Source organism: Gymnodraco acuticeps, unplaced genomic scaffold (assembly GCF_902827175.1).
Source record: "Gymnodraco acuticeps unplaced genomic scaffold, fGymAcu1.1, whole genome shotgun sequence".
Classification (NCBI taxonomy): Eukaryota; Metazoa; Chordata; class Actinopteri; order Perciformes; family Bathydraconidae; genus Gymnodraco; species Gymnodraco acuticeps.
The window spans coordinates 1,005,131-1,022,530 of record NW_022990346.1 but is presented as its reverse complement, the minus strand read 5'-3'; the positions used below and the strand labels follow the sequence as shown (position 1 = coordinate 1,022,530).

The following is a 17,400-nucleotide window of genomic DNA, read 5'->3' as shown; positions in this document are numbered from 1 at the left end:
ATGAATATCCAAATGGGATTATTAAAATACAACAGTAAGAAACCTTCGTATTACGTGTCAGCTTGCACCCTCTGAAGTTGCATCTTGATTTGCGGATGTTTTTTATTTCTTTTAAATAGCACACCAGACTTGGGAGTTGATTGTTTTTTAATCAGATGTAAAGATGGAGACAGTAAAAAAAAAAGGACATCCTTAAGAGAACCAATATACATGTTACAGCAATATACATATACATTGTCTATTTACAGCATTTAAATGACTCCCCACTCATTGTTTGAAGTCACGTACCTTTACTTGACCTTTTGTACCCGACTGCAGCCCCCCTACAATGACAGGGCTTTCAACTCATCTGAGACCAGCTGTTAAAATGTGTTCTTTACATGGCACTGGAGAGTCTACCCTCACAAGTTCTTCTTGTCATTAAGACGTGATTAATCCAGTCAAAGACAAAAATAGGTAACAATCATCATTAATCATACTGTATGTATAGATTAACAGGGATTGGTTGCTCTGAGATTTGTATACATGCACTCAACTCATTCACACAAAAAATATCTACATTTTAAGTAAACAGTATAATTTATTCCTATAGGTTTCTATCCCTCAAATACATATTTATTCCCATTCGGGTTTAATTAACTGTTACCAAAAAGGAACATACAATGGCTGCAGATGATAACGCTGATGTCAAGTGCCAGGTAAGGATTTCAAGGGCAGGAGATTGAACTGAACCCCTGCCTTTGAAATCCTTATATTGCTCATATTATTACTCAAAAAGGCTTTAACGACCTAGACATATAATAAACGTGCACACAAACACAATAACATCAATATGTACAGTAAAAGGGCCCCGTTTCTACTTTCATTATTTCTACACGTACCCAAGGAGAATAGTTTGTGCTTAAAACAAGGTCACAGAAATACTGATAGTGGAACAGCTCACTGTACTTTTAACAATGTGACAGAACAAGGGGAATGCTCGTAAGCAGGAGCGATGTTACCCAGGTCTGTCAAATGTCATCACAACGTCACTTTTCCAAAAGTTGCTCCATCCTAGGGTTGATGAATGAAAAGCCAGCAAATGCCGCCTGATCCATGGAGTCTATGAAGTTCTTATCGCAGTAGGAGAGACGAGGCTTCTCGCTGAGGAACTCCCGGTCAAAGTTGCTGCAATCATTCGGTGCTTTCTGTAATTTGGTAAAAAATGGTTTTCAGCAAAATATAAAACGGGCATTCATCGTAAAGGATAAAGCACATGATTCATATTTTTTCATAATTGAATCCTCAACGACATGATTCTGGGGCTTACCACTTTGGGTTTGAAGGGGGGTTCAATCTCTTTCTTCTCTAAGGCCTGCCAGTTGATGGTCTTGAAGAAGGGGTGTAGTCGGATATTACCCACGACTCCTAATCTGCGAGTTGGGTCCCTCTCGAACAACTGCAGGGAAACAGAGTCAGTAAAAGTAAGTAACTGTTTTATAAAATTTAAAAAACAGCAGCTTTTAATACATAAATAACAAGATTCAACAGGATTTGAATAGATTTCTTTAACCAAAAAACTGAAGTATTCTCCTAAAGGGGTAGTTTGGATTTTTTGAATGAGGGTTGCATGAGGCTTTAATACGTACTTATTGTATAGTGAAGGGCAGCACGCTTTGAATTAGGAGAAACACACAGTATGGGCAAGGAGCTGAGCACTGTACTGATTTGGACGGGGGCAGCAGCAAAAAGATTTGTAGCCAACTAAAGGAAAAAGGCCAACAGTTACCTAAAAAAAAAAAATCAATATCAGTCAAAAACAGTATTTTCACCCGGCAGAACACTAATGCTATGTCCAAATCTGCCATGAAAGGTTTTTTTTTTTTCGTGATTCAGAACTAACCAAAGTTACACATTAAAAATAACTAACTAATCGAGACAGCTGAACAGGCAACTGGTCTGAAAGTGAAATTAGTGGGGTATTTTTGTTAAATGAGTCTGGTAGCTGTGACAAGAACATTGATTGATGTAACAGCTTTAGTTCCCTGTAGGAAAGGAATTGTTTTACAGCTAAATAAAACTGTAGAAATGTTACTAATAAAGCATACTCTAAAACTAACATACATTTTTGAAAACTTTGCTTAGCTCCCTTAATGTACAACTGTCTGTTTTTGCAATCTGGAGGCTTACTGGCAGCCTTCTACTGTAGGTATTCCAGGTTATACCATAAAGATGGAAAAGCACCTCATACAACCCCATGTCGCTTTAAATCCAAAACATAAAATAATCAAAAATGGAGACGCCAGATTAACCCAGGAGCAGAAATGGTGCCCTTTGACTTCAGTATTGAAAGGTTGTGATACAGACCCGCTCAAGCAGGTCCTTGGCCTCCTTGTTGATCCAGCGTGGATAGTGGGGGGTGTCCATGCGGATGGACTCAAACAGTTCATCCTCGTCATCTCCATGGAAAGGCGACTGACCGACCAGCATTTCATACAGCAACACCCCAAACGACCACCAGTCCACAGAGAATGAGTATTTCTGTCCCAGCAGGATCTGAGTTGAAACAAAGATATAAATAAGAATAATTTAGAAATTCAGTGACACATGTTTTTTATGCTGAATTATGAAACCAAATCAGGTGCACAGTTAAATATGTCAGGACAAGAAAGCAGATCTGAGTATGAAACACTATACCTCTGGGGCGATGTAGTCAGGAGTACCGCAGAAAGTTGTAGCACGATTTTCTCCAAACACGTTCTCCTTGCACATGCCGAAGTCGGCGATTTTTATGTGTCCCTCATGATCCAGCATCACATTGTCTAATTTAATATCTCTGGAAACAAAGAAAATCACATCATGATTGGTAAACATATCAAGTTATTTGAAGATGGTAATAACTTGGTAGTTTGCAATTATATAACGTTCGATATGACAGTTTTGGTTTTATCAGAATTAACTTAAAATGCCACTTAATGGTTGCATCTTTTAAATGGAAAGAGGATTTAATATGGGACAAAAAAAGAGTGCCTAAAAAGTTCAGCAAGTGGGGAATGTGAAATGAAACACCACTTGAGCCAGAAAACCATATCAGTGAGTTTGAAAGTCTTATGAATTAATTGTTGCATTTAATTGACAATTATTTTCAAAGCAGACCTTAAAATCCAAGTTTACATTTTATTAACAGGCAGCCGCTGGTTTAACTCCTTTTATCACAATTATAAAAATAGAAATGTTACAGACATCTAAATCTTGCCTTGGGTAGGTAATCAATCAATGTGAATATTTAGACCACTTTTCATGTTGTTTTTTTACTAGAAACTGTAGAAGTTATTAATGCTCTTACATGTTTATGTGATTTTGAGATAGCTTTTTACTGCAAGAAATGAACAAATTCACAGTTTCCTAAACAGTCCTTGTTCCCAACTGCATGACCACACAATGGTAATGAAACTTTAGAAATAAAATGTGTTAAAATGTGTGGGATTACTTAACAAGCGAGTTTGTAGTGTCCCCATTTACTTTCTCATTGCAATTATAATTGTACTTTATTATGGTAAAACATGAAAACGAATTAGTGTACATCCAGAGTTAATACACATTTTGATAATAATAATGAATACAGGTATTTCTGACCTGTAGATGATCCCTTTGGTGTGTAAGAACTGAAGACCACAGATGATCTCAGCAGAGTAGAACCTGGGGAGACAAACATGGCGAAGAGAGACAGATATCAACTACTCATCTCTGGTGGAAAGCTACAGGTCCGCACTGCTGCCATCTCACTGAGAGTTGGCAGCTGGACACTGGTGTCACTGCAGACTCAGTTCAGTGTAGAGCTGAATTATTGAGGAGGACATTTGTATGGAGTAGCAGAGAGGTGAATAACGCTCTGAAACCTGAGAGGCGCGGTTAGAGGAAAGATTAGCCTCTCTCTATCTCTGACCTGCTTCACTTGTCATCTGTGTCAAGGGAAACAAATGAGTCCTGAGATGAGATAGAACAGCCTCTGCTCTAACCCTGTAAATCCCTGTTCCTTGTAAATGCACAACTAACAAGCACTTCAAAGTTTTATCCACTGAGTATCTCTCACGTAAAACCCTTTAGAACAAGTTAGCAGGTGAACACATACAGTATACAGTTCATTGTACGATACAATATATTATCCAAGAAATCACAGTGCTAAATGATATTATAAAATAAAACCACAGAACCTGTGGTCCCATTACGCATGTCAACTCCTCTATTTGCTTATTTCAAACTATCGCTCTAATAAAGACTGGCTTAAAATAATGAAATAAACTCACATGACAAACACAAAATGAACACTTGGTCCCCCAAAGTGCTCTTAAACAAAATTAAACATTAGGCAAAGGGGTATAGAGGGTGAGTTATTCTTTGGTCATTTACTGCCAATCTCGTTTCTAAAAGATCTTTGTTAATAAAACTGCAAGGTAACAACATATTAGCTATTATATAACAGCTACATATAAGTTTAAAATTAGTTACAACTCCTCTGTCATTCGACCTGAACCCACAATGTGGAGCTGTGGACAATGATTTCATAATGTAAAAATTGAAGGCCTAGAGGCTGCTCTACCGCCTGAACAACTCCACACATTTAGTACAGAATGTAAAATAAAGTTTCTGTAGTATGCAACTCTCTACAGTACTGGGTCGACAGGTTAGCAGTAGCCACTGGGAGAACAGGCACTTTTTGCTGTAAAAGAGGTCATCTGAAACTCTACCGTTCATCAGATGCCCAAGGGAAAATACAATATAACCGAATGCATTGGATACTTTCAATTCCACTGCGACAACTTGGAAGCCAGGCACCAACTTCATTATTATTCTAAGATAATGAAGCAGCCCACTCTCTTTCTTCTCACTCACTAAGGAGGAATTATCCTTCCAGGCTGAATACAGTCACTGAGTGAGGAGGATTTTAGCGGATGCCAACACAAGATCAGGTGTCTGTGTTTGCTGAGCGGAGAATTACTCCTGTCATCTCCTGAGCCCAGGACAAAGTTTAACTACAGGGAATGCAATGAGAAACCCCATTGTAATGTCAGGGTTCAACCTGCTTTTGAAACACAAAAACCAGTATGTTCAAAAATAATACAAGTGTGTAAGAATGATAATGATACATGGATTGATAGTCTGGACATTCTTCAAGACAAACCACAAGCTTCACAACAGTGAATGCATTGAAGTCTGCTTTGCAATTTGTGACACTAATACAAAAAAAACATCTAGTGTAACAGTTATACTTATTTTTCTTTCCTTAAGGTGCTCAAAATGATTAAAAGAAATGTCTACAATTCCTTAACAATTGAAAAAAATACAGATGGTGGCACTAATGGTCCTTGAGGTCAACGATTTCTGTTTTCGACAAGGTAAAAGATAAAAAGTTGACACTATTTAAGTTGGAAAATGTTACACAATAGTAGGTGTAAAAGTACTTACAAAGAAATATTTCACTTCCGTCTCTGTAAATGTGAGACTTTTTGAAAACGTACTTGGCGCTGGCACATGTGCCACCAAGCGTTGGGCTTTAAAACACTCTTTACCGGTGTGCTATTGTTTTTTTCTGGAGGGATTCCCAGAGTGTGATGAGTAGAGAGGTGGGTGGTAGTAACCGATACCTCCCGATACAGACATAAGAGACTCACTGAGAGCTTCTTAGTCCATACAAGGCCAGTCTGCCAGTGCAGCAGCTAATAGACTCCAGCCCCAGTCCATCAGAGTTCATTATATCATGTAAACTAATAAAAAACCATAATGGGAGAGACATAGAGAGTCACACGAGGAGAGTAAACACAAGTTCTATCTGCTTTCCATCAGCTCAGTGATACTGTTCTGTGGGTCTCTGCACAGCTGCAGAGACACTAGAGCACTGAGCAATGATGGCAGGTAGTGTGTGTTTTTTCAAATAAAGTCAGTGTGTTAAATCTTTGTGACAGGCGTGACTCACATGGATCTGTAGAGTTCAAAGCGGCCTTTCTCCTGAATGTGAAACATCAGGTCTCCTCCGTTCAGATACTCCATCACAAAGAACAGATGCTCCTGTTGACAATGTTTACTTTGAGTATTGAGGATTCAATTTACACTAATGATGATGAATGCAATACATAAACAGTAAGACACTAATACGATGGAAGTGGACTACCTTGGTATGGAAGGTGGAGTAAAGGTGTGTGAGGAAGGGGTTTTCCCAGGCTAATGCCAAGACCCTCTTCTCAACCATAGTGCACTCCACATCGTCATCCATCAGCACGACATCTTTCTTCAGAGCCTTCACTGCAAAGTACTCACCACGACCCTTCAGCTCTGCCAGGAGAACCTGTGAGGTGAAGAGGAGAAGAAAATAATTGTTGACTGTTTTCTGTCTCATTTCAAGCATGAACCTTCTCTTGTCAAGAGATCAGAGTTACATATTTAGATGTATGCTATCATTTCAATTAGAGGTCTATTTTGCCAGTATTGCCTGGAGTGTGGTTGATTCACTTCTGGTTATCCTCTCACTCTTTGATTGTTTGTCGAAAAGCAGCCCCACAGTGAGATGGTTTTTAATACCTTTCCAAAGCTGCCTTTTCCCAGGACCTTGTGGAAAACGAAGTCGTCAACATTGATGCGCGTCAAATGGGTAATACGAGACTGAGGCTGTGGGTTGGAGTCCTCCCACAATCTGCCATAGGGAGATCCATCTGATGGAGAAACAATGACTAATTAGCACACGCAAAAATGGCTTATTCAAATAACTAGTTATAAACCGATTTTTTTAGCCCAACATCAGTATTGTCTGATAACTGCCTTGATACTGCCATGAGGACATCTACAAAAAGGGGACATTTGCCCATCACAGTGTTATTCTGTTGTGTCCCATCATTTTTATGCAGGCTAAATGTACTTCAACTTAAATGATTTGCGCTTACACTTGGACAAAGCTGGCCAAGTGTCTGGGCAAGACTCTGGCATGATGTAATAGAGCCAACTGGTGCCACGCACACATGTAGATTGTTTACAAATAAAAATGAAAGAAAATGTCAGTCATGTGGGAGTCTTTCACACCTCAAAGGAAAATCAGCCACATGCAGTTTCTATGACACCTTTCTATCTATAAATTCGGCGGCAATCGTATCTTGGAGAAATATTCACTTCCATTTTCCAGCACTATGTGCTCTTGCGTCAAAAGGACAGGGAGTGCAGGGAAATAGACTGTGCTGCAACAAGACATAGATGCTCCAAATATCTCAAGTATTAAGTTGAGTTATAAATAGTAGTCACAGTATCTCTAGAATGAAGTATAGTTATCGATAGTTAGAAAGTAAAGTCATTCTAAATGTAAAAGAAGGCTAAAATAAAGGTGGTTTAATTAATTAGTTTGATCAAATGTGTACTCATTCAAATATAGAATAGGGCTAGTGGTTTATGTATTTGTTATATTTCTATAGTTAAAATGTATCAGTTTTTCTAGCACAGAAGGGGGATAGCTCAGAACAAAAACACATAAATAACAAAAACAGAAAAAAATCATCCCAGTATTTCATAGAATTGGTGCATTTCTACAAAATTATCTTAGACGTTGAACATATTTGCATATTATTCTGTAAGTTTATAACTAGTACAGAGCCTATACAGCTCACATGAATGCATGTGACTACAGAGCAATGACTGACCATTGATATCCAGTCCAGAAAGCTTGTTAACTTCATCGTAGATTCCAATATCAGAGAGGTCAGCCAGGTTTGGATCTGAAAGTCGTGTGGATGATTTCTGATGCAAAAGAGAAAGTAAAAATAAGCATGAAACAGAAACACAAATAGTTCCCCAGCAACAATTACTCATCTAGCTGTGCTATATCCAATTTGCAAAGGATAAACAATGACTGTCTTCTTTGACTGTAAAAAGAGAACAAGGTAACTGAAAGGTTCCACATTGAGCCAGTCCTTAAACACACCAGGGCAGGAAGCTAATATGTTAGCCAGCAATAAACTGATTGTTATGTAATCACTACTAATCATATTGTGTAAAGCCATCTACAGACGTGCTGTGGCTGGGTTAGGACTGGTATTAATAATATAAATAAGCTGAAATAAGTGCTAGATTTAAATGGGGTCAAGGTTACAGCTGGGATAGGGGTCAGGCTAACATCCTGGTTAGGTTCACCACTGACCCTGTGTTGAAGATGTATTTAGGTCAATCACCAAACTATCTCCTAATATAAACATGTTTTATAAACGCTTTCTACATGTTTCTTGTCACACTCTTTTGCTTTATCCCGCACGTGATCTACAGCTTCTTCAACATGCAAGCAAAATGATAACCAATCATTTTTGTTACCATCATTTGTATTTGTGCCGGATCTTTTAGCAGATAATATAATGTAGACATGTAGTTGACAGGATGATGTTAACGTTTCTTTTTCGGGTTTTTTTCATGCACTATAACTTTATCATTAAGAAAACATTATTATAACTATTGTTGCTTTGTTGGTTTGTCATGTAACACTCTTGAACTCAAGATGCTCAAATTCAGTTTTACCAATCTCCCTTATACTCTCCTGTACTGAATAGAAAACAATGCAATTGTTTACATAATGCTTGTGTCTTTTTACCTAGGGCAGGGCATTGAAATGTTTTAAGATCTTATCTACAATTGAGTTTAGATTCTGGTCAACAAGTTCCATTAATGTTCCTCAAACTAATCTTGGTATACTAATAGCTGAGTATAATGTTGTGAAATATCCACAATATCTTAAAAACATTGGTATGATTATCTGGTATGGTACTTCAGAAAGACTTGTCATTGAAATTCTTTGGATTTTACTTTGACATGAGACTTGATTGAAGCATTCATTGAATGACTTGTGACAGTCTGCATGAACTCACCTGGCTGACTTGTGTAAGTGCCTCAGCTAGTAGTTTCTGGTTGATACCACAGAGGTTGGCCACCTTATCCTGACACTTGTGATGGACATTCATGGCACAATCTAAAAATGGGACAACAAAAAATTGTTTAAGAAGAAAGTACACCAACACTCCAACAAAGAGTGCATCATATTGGCACTGTACCTTCACACTTGAGTCCTTGTTTGACAAGACCCCACAGCAGACTTCCACAGTGGTCGCAGAAGGTGGGACTCATGTAGTTGTGGTTCTTGAAACGGTGGGGCATGTCAATTTTAAAGCGCTCCTTCTGGAACTGTGGGGACAAACGGGACACATCATCTCCATCAATAACCCAAGGCAGAGGATTTCTAATTAGTCGCCTGTGATAGCTCGCAGGCCTCCACACCTGCTTCATTTTCTCTTTCCTGTTTGCTTTATGGTCTGCTTCCCTCTCTTAGCTTGAACTGTCAGAAGTGACTAGACTGTTGGATATGAAGTTCCTGGTTTGTTGCCAGGTCTACCTCTGCACTGATTTAGAGTAGTTCCCTGAGACCACACCCCATGTGTCTGCTTGAATCAACCATTATCTAGATCAGTTGGTCTTTGATCATCTTTATCCAAAAATATTGATAATCATTAAAAAGCCTTCTGATTGGATGTGGACCCTGACTGGTGTCTTCTATTCCATTAGAGGACCATCATCCTTCCAACTGGTATGGTAGGATACTTTACTACAACAACAAAACACCAGAGTGAGAAAAGCCCACACTTAAATGAAATTGTGAGACATATGGAGTACGCTAACAGTACATGGTGTACTGCACAAATATGTGATACGTACCAAAGTATCCCGACTGTTGGCAGCAGTACCGGTACATCTGCCGATGATTTTGTCTATGCATTTCTTGTGGATGGCTGCATTGCACTCTGATAGAAAACCAAGATGAAAGAGATTTGTACACTTTGATTCAGGAACATATTGTGTACAATGTCGAGGCAAATGAACAGTAAAGTATGTAGTTTTCAATCAGTAGCTTGCCATTTCAAGAATTGCACAAAGCACAGGTGTTTTTATATTATTGTACACTTACGTCTGCATTTATAGCCTTGCTTGTTGAGTCCCCTGTGGGAGGCAAAGTTAGTCAAATAGGTCAGTCTGTAAAGTTGTTTGATCATGTGACTGTGAATGATGTGCTGATTATTCACTTAGTTAGTGATAACGAACAGCTGCAGTACAACCAACCTGATTTCTGTCTTAGGGTTTCCTTTTTAAATAAACTTCCTCTCCAGATACCAAGTTTAGAAGCACATCTATAGCCATTAAACAATAACAAACAACTTCTAAAACATGAAAAATGGGTTAACCTCATTGGCTTTATCATTAACATTATTAGCAACCAGTTTGTCAAATGTTCTTCAAGATAAACCAGCCATCGAGTGTCGAATGCCTCCAAATATAAGGAAGTTCCTAAATACTGTTAATGTCACTGTGTCGTTCTGTCTGCTCAATCAGTTAATCTGCTCTTTGGTTTACAAGTTCCCCTTTAGTTGCCTTGAAGGTTTGTTTATAGAGCGGGAAGTAGGTTGAACTAACCAGACAAATTCTCGACACACAGAGCAGAAAGTGGGCTGTCTGAAGAACGTGGCGCTGAACTCATGGTTCTTTATTAAGTGGACCTTGGCCTGTTTGATGGCCCCACGTCTGCGATGCAGTGTAGGACCCTCTTCATCCTTGGCAGCCTCCTTACTCTCTGTAGGATACGAAGAGAAAACACACATCAGTCGTCCCCACCAATACTGCAATGGAAATAAACTGATAGCCTTAATGATAACCAATGAATTGTTCACATATGAAGCCTATGAATGATAAAGTTGATGAAGGGAAAACACTGACAAATGGCTGGACAGTGTTTGTAAGTAGGGATGTTTAAAAATCAAAGAAATAGCAACTACGATGAAATTATAAAAATAGGCCTGTCGCCGGCGCAAAGCATTTAAAAAACATGAGGAAACCAATGTGTACCCCATACTACCAATCTGGTAACATGGTAGTAGCTTCTAATACTACTACAAACATGTGACAATAACTGTTGTGGAAATATTTTCCAAGGCCCATAACTTTGACCCAGTTTATCAGTTCAAACTGTCCTGACTGAGCACACGCACCTCGTAACCTTGGCTGCTGTGCTCTCAGTGTTCTGTCTCCCTGTTCCTGCCTGTTGGCGTCAGCTGATAGAGGTGTTATGATTCTATGTTCCTGCCTGTTGACGTCAGCTGATAGAGGTGTTATGATTTTATCTTGTTATGCAGCAGTTTGATGATGCTCTCAGAACTAGTTAAATACATGGGTCTGAGGTAGAGTTCTTTAAAATTGACGTGGCAACCCACCCGTGCATTCTCACCGGGACTGCTGTGATTTGTGATGTGAATGCTCCGGCCGAAACTCCAATAAATCATCAGTGTTTTGACATCAAAGCTACTGCTCCTACCGTGTCTCCTTCCTGAGTCGGTGACTCCCACTGCATAGCTACACAGAAGTTTCCTTTACAATAACAATATGTCATTTTGTAAAATGATACCAGACATCTTCAACTAGTTCCCTAAAAAGATGTTGGGTTTAGGTTTTTTTTGTAAAATCCTGTTTGATTATCTGTCGTTGAACTAAAATGATTTTTTTAAAGAATCTGATGACATTTGGTAGGTTTTTTGGATATTACATTCTAGAAATGAATAATTATTAAGAAAAAACATGTTGTGTTGTTTTGTAATATTAAAAATGTAGTGTAATAACGGAATAATTAGGATATAAAACCAACCAAAGAGAAGATTTGGTGATTATATTCAAAATGTTAAGAAATCAATGCCAACCAGAAAGCTACAGAAATTAGCTACCGAAGCAGAGAAAAAAAAAAAAAGATTCCAATGTATTTCCATTACCTGAATCCACTTCTTCCAGGAAATACTGCACTGCCATCATCACTTTACCAGAAGGATGAAGATCCACCTGAACACAGGAACACTCAGTTAGACACACAGAAGGTTACACTCAGACAGCCTGAAATATTGCGCTACAGGAAAAGAGGACAATCTGTAATGACCTACCCAGAATTCAGCGCGCCCGTTGGCTTTCTTACAGCGCTCAGCAAGGACAGACACTCCCACGGTGACCTCAGCCAGCGGCTCCTCTGCTGTCTTCATCAGCTGTATCTCCAGCACACGACCCTCGTAGATGTGGGCATCAAAAAAGGCTTTCCAAGCCGGGAACATGGTGGGTTTCCGCTGTACCAGGGCCTTACCTCGTTCTAGGGAAAGGTAGATAAACACAGGGAAAACAAATAAGTATTTTGTTTTCAAATGTAGTAAATAAGAAGAAAGTTGCAGAAATTACTTCCGTAAAAGACGGTGTATGCTAAGGAAAAGTTTCTCACCGGTTGTCAGAGCTTCCTTCATCTTGATTGCACAGAAAGGCGGGTCGGCCAGAGGAGGAAGGACGCCCAAGTCGTAAGCATTGAAGGCGATCCTCAAGAAAGGAGCCATGGTGACGACTACCAAGGTCACCTGTTTTTAGAAACAGACAAACACTGCGTTACCCTGGTGACATTTATATATAATTAGTTAAACACAAAGCAAGTTTTGCATCATCTTACCCACTTCTCACATCCCAAACACACTCATTACACACAAAAAGAGCTGGAATATATGACAATAGTGACACATTGGCAAGGGATCAATAAAATCCTTGTGCCGGGCACAAGCTGCTGCATTCATGATTTGCTGTTTGAAAAGCTCTCATGTGCCACAGATGAAACCACAAGTGTTTCTGTTTCTGTTTCTGTTTCCAGTGTTGTTACAGTATGTGCAATGGAAAAGGTGACGCCCATAAGTCTCACACATGAACTTCAATGGCACTTCAGTCGCACCCATGCTGTCTTGCATGTTTTGTCCACAATTTTAAGTATAAAATACAACCACAATGTCAATGTGACAGCCTCTGTTAAGCTTCTGTGGCTTGTTTAGTTCCCTGTCACTGTGCCTGTTTGACTGTGTAGCTTCTAAAAGGCAACAGTGGAGGTGTTTTCCTGTACTACAAAGGCTGAGCAAGCCTCAACATGTCGCTAATCCAAACACAAGCATGCAGTGCACCACAGTAGGCCTCGCTGGTATTCAGAATACTGAACTCATAACCACCCACACTGAGACCAGAAAAGTAAGACACAAAAAAAGCAAGGGAAAAGAAAGGTTTGCACAAAGAGTGGAGTGTGATGAACGACCATATTCACTCACTGCTGCTGTGAGCTGTGATGTCAGGGTTTTGGGAGTTAATCAATAGCAAACCCTGACTTATTGAGGGCGGTAGTGATTGATTTCCCAGCAAACTGTCCATGTGCAGCTTCGATTGTTCCATCTGTTCAATTCAGTAGTTATGTCCCAGGCACCAGTATAATGTAACTTGCAAACTATACCTACATTTTGAATGCTCCTTTTAAACAACCTACTAACTGATAACTGCAGTAATGACCAACACAAAAGTGTTGTAAGTAAGTTGGGGAGGGGACTACACATCCTCCACTGTGACAGGAAAAAAGAGAGAAGTAAACAACAGTAACAATGAGCGGGAGCTTGTTCAGTGAACTGCTGTATATAGGGTTGTTATGACCAGAGATGGGGTCGTTACTAAAAAAAAGTAATATATTACATATTACATATTACTTTAAAAAAAAGTAATATATTACACTACTTCGTTACTCTCTGCATAAAGTAACTCGTTACTTTACTCGTTACTTTACTCGTTACTTTACTCGCAGGGCCGGCCTGCCCCTCCCTACAGGCAGATCACGCAGACTGCGGCGCACCTACAGTGTAAACGCGCCACAGTTTTGCCTCTGCGAGACTCCACTTGCACCCCCAATTACTATTGCATTAAGGAAGACATAACACATGTCTTTCTTTTTATATGCTCTAAAATAGGCTACCAGCCTACCACAACAAGCTAACAGTCTGTGAAACGTCAAGACACTAATGAATGAAACCAGTTCAAGACGCATTATCCTAATTACTTATTTAGTATTCCATAACTTAGTAACAGAGATGGTCAAACTAAAGTGGTAGAGACATGGCAGAATTCCTACAATGAAGCGGGACATTGAACTGTTCACCCGTGAGAGGGCGATCAACAAAAGAGAGCGAGCGGCCCCGTTGAGGGAGTTTACAAATGAAAAGACTCAGCCATGTTTATGCAGCACTGCACGTGGAGATGTGGTCTCGCAAATCGCGCAGATTACATAGGCCTACATGTATATAAACCGATATAAACCTGCGGCGGAAACCCCTCTTGTCTGTCAGTGAGTGTGATTATGTTATAAAAGTAACGAAGTAACGCGTGTCGGGACAATGTTAGTAACTGTAGTGTGATTACTGAATTATAAAAGTAACGTGCTACACTACTCCGTTACCGACAGAAGTAATATTATTACAGTAGCGCGTTACTTTGTAACGCGTTACACCCAACTCTGGTTATGACCACCTCACAGTGTAAGCATGTGCAGTGTCACTAACATGACAGCTCACAATATCATAGCACACCCCTCTCAGACTTGAATATGCACTTTTTTCTTCATGACCCAGGATATATAATAAAGGACGTGTCACATATTTTGTCCCATGCAGTAATCAGCTGCTTAACAAGAATTCAGCACCTTTTTAAACTTGTACACAATGTCCTTTATCAATTTCTGACAATATGTTTTGTGAGTTTATGACATATTATGTTTTGTTCTTGGGCTTGTTAAAAGATTATGTTGTGCTCTCTATGAAAAGCAAATTCCCCAACGGGCAATAAAGATTTCATTCATTCAATAAAATTGCAGCCAGCACTGTTACTGATGGTGATGGAAAACATTTCTCACATGTTCTTTTCTGAGTCAGAGACACATACACACGGTTTACCTCTGCTATAACATATTGCAACAAGTTTTGAAGCCTGAAAACTTAACAACTTTACAAAACAATACAATAGTCCAGAACAGCTGTTACAGTAATTTATACAAACACATGAAAATTAGCATCAACCAATCAGTGCATCTGATTTTCATCTTGCAACGTTTCTCTCTCTAACGGATGTGGTTGATTGTCACTTTCAGAAGTCAATCAGTTCAAGTTTCAGAAGACAGTTAGACACCTGATTTTTAAGATGCATAACTGTGAATATAAAATGTTATTTTAGGAAAGACTCCGTTTTATTTGCTGTCCAGACCTGCCCACATTCCTCCTCATCTTTGTACTGACAACATTTCTGTGGCCTGAACTGGAATTACATACAGCTACCGCACAATTGATTACTAATAGTTAACACTGCGTTTATAGCAGTCAAGTTATACTTGTTGACATATTAGTTAGTCAGTTGATTTGTTAAATGACTTTATATACGTTTTCTGTTTTAATTAGGGCTTTTTGATGATTGGACCAAATCACCCAATGTCGCCAATACTGTTTTAATAGTAACACTTATGGAGTACATGTTTGCCATGCTTCCTATTTTAAAGCATCACAATGCCAGGGGGGTAGGGGCAGACCTGACCTGTCATTATGAAGGGAATAGACACAGATGCAGTAAACACAGATATACTGTAGGCCTATGTGCTGTTAGTTTTACCCAATCTACAAATTACAAATAACTAAGTGTAAAGTGACCCTAAATTATTCATGAAGGGTCACACGTTTTGAGAGCTAGCATAGCATTAAGTGGTGGCCCGTATCGATCGGTTGACCGAGCCGTAACCCTTCACCTGTCAGTGTCTGATAAACTAAGAACACTTTTGTTTTTCTTCATAGCAGACCCTGGGACACCATAACATCTGACAGGTAGCAGGTTTGGTCCCATTTCGGTTTATTTTAACGAGACGAACAACGGAAAAACTTGGTCGCAAATATTATTTTATTCAGAGAAACTAGTCTAGTTGGTAAACGTTAGTGACACTGTTCTAATGGCCGTACAATATATGTTTACATTAGCCTACTGTTGTGTGTAGACGTTACTGTAAGTTACCGAACGTTTTCAGTCGTTAGCGACAACGGTTACAGTTTGTTTCCCCATAGAAATACGAAGAGTGAGTAGTTTGAGCAACTTTTTTTGCAAACTTCAAATATTAAAACAACCCAAATCTTGTCGAAAACTCGACAACATCTAATATTAATAAAAGCAAGCTCACCTCAAACTCGGTGCTGTCTTTATCGTCGCAGCCCGACGAAAGTTGCTGTCTCTCTTCCTCTCGTCTTTCGTTCTGTGATTCCGGGGATTGAGGAAGTGTGTGTGTAGCGCGCCCGCAGAGGCTTTCTCTGCAAACTGTGACGTTTACCTGACACACACACACACACACACACACAGAGAGAGAGAGAGAGAGAGAGGAGAGAGAGAGAGAGAGAGAGAGAGAGAGAGAGAGAGAGAGAGAGAGAGCGGTCTGTGCCCCAGTATTTCCAATGCACCCAGTTGCCCTATTTTTGAATAGAGGCCCTGTCAGTTATTACAGTTCTATTTTCCACTTGAGTTCACCTTTTCCCACAATTAGACTAGGTTTCAGCCACACACATATTATTTTTCCATTAAACCCCCTGGCTGATTAACATGTGTGTACATCACTGCAGACCTGCTGTTGCTCACTTGAATTGTTTTATATAAAGATCTGCATTGCTGGTGACGGTGCCCTAGATTACTGCTGCAGCATAGCTTGATATGAAGGGGGAGATATGTGTTTTTGTTTTCTTTAAACCTGTTTGGTTGGCAGGGGGTGGGGTCACGTGGAAGTGTGCTAGCTGCGGGGGTAGTTTTGAGGTTTTTTAGCTAGGTTTTTGCCAGCGAGGAGGTGGCAGATTTGGCAACCAAAGGATATGTTCTTATTCTAAGCTGACACACGCACTCCAAATTATCCATATCCTTTATTTATTTAATGTTTGCACTCATCTCACAAACACACCCTATACACATACATGTGAAAGGGCAGCAATTATCATCTGATGAAACTATAGTGAAATGTTGGCACACTACACCGAAATGAGGAATGCAGCAGATACATTCCTGCAGGGTGAGTCATAAGTAAATGTTTATGTGCAGTTTAAAGGTATAATCATGCTGAAATAGTGCAAAGTAAATTCAATGTGAATCCTGCCATGACCCAGCTGACTGTGCGCAGGTGTGTCAGTGTTGACTTACCTCCTCTGAGGATTTACATAACAGGCACATTTTGAGTCACGTCAGACACAGGATGTCTACAGTGGAAATTAAAAACGACATTCCCCGATTGCTCATCTCACAGACGCACAGATGCACATTAAAAACTCAGTGATCCATATCCCTGCTGTTCCAGGTCCACCTTGAGCAAACACACACACACACACACACACACACACACACACACACACACACACACACACACACACTCACTGCTGAATAACCATGAAGTGAATTGAGTCAACTGCATCTCCAACAACATTGAATGTCTTCTCAGGTTTAGGTGTCTTAATGTAGATATGTATA

At 39.6% G+C, this 17,400-nt stretch overlaps 1 protein-coding gene across 1 annotated transcript; it reads right to left on the bottom strand.

Annotated features, from left to right (window-relative positions):
• Nucleotides 1–129: 129 nt before the first annotated feature.
• Nucleotides 130–16,240, bottom strand: prkcda (protein kinase C, delta a). Its single transcript, XM_034223835.1, has 18 exons — nucleotides 16,079–16,240; nucleotides 12,299–12,428; nucleotides 11,973–12,172; nucleotides 11,808–11,874; nucleotides 10,465–10,621; nucleotides 9,962–9,993; nucleotides 9,712–9,797; nucleotides 9,054–9,183; nucleotides 8,871–8,971; nucleotides 7,659–7,755; nucleotides 6,556–6,686; nucleotides 6,149–6,322; nucleotides 5,954–6,045; nucleotides 3,616–3,678; nucleotides 2,677–2,815; nucleotides 2,347–2,535; nucleotides 1,310–1,438; nucleotides 130–1,187 (listed from the first exon to the last, which is right to left on the bottom strand). The coding sequence occupies exons 2-18, from the start codon at nucleotides 12,405–12,407 to the stop codon at nucleotides 1,029–1,031; spliced, it is 2,055 nt and encodes a 684-aa protein (XP_034079726.1). The 5' UTR covers nucleotides 12,408–12,428; nucleotides 16,079–16,240; the 3' UTR covers nucleotides 130–1,028.
• Between the last annotated feature and the right edge of the window lie 1,160 nt (nucleotides 16,241–17,400).

Coding starts and splice junctions, on each gene's coding strand:
- prkcda (XM_034223835.1), bottom strand. CDS start 12,407: ATGGCTCCTTTCTTGAGGATCGCCTTCAATGCTTACGACTTGGGCGTC. Junction 12,173..12,298: donor GAAGGAAGCTCTGACAACCG/GTGAGAAACTTT, acceptor ACCTTTCCCTAG/AACGAGGTAAGGCCCTGGTA. Junction 9,184..9,711: donor CCAACAGTCGGGATACTTTG/GTACGTATCACA, acceptor TTGTCCCCACAG/TTCCAGAAGGAGCGCTTTAA.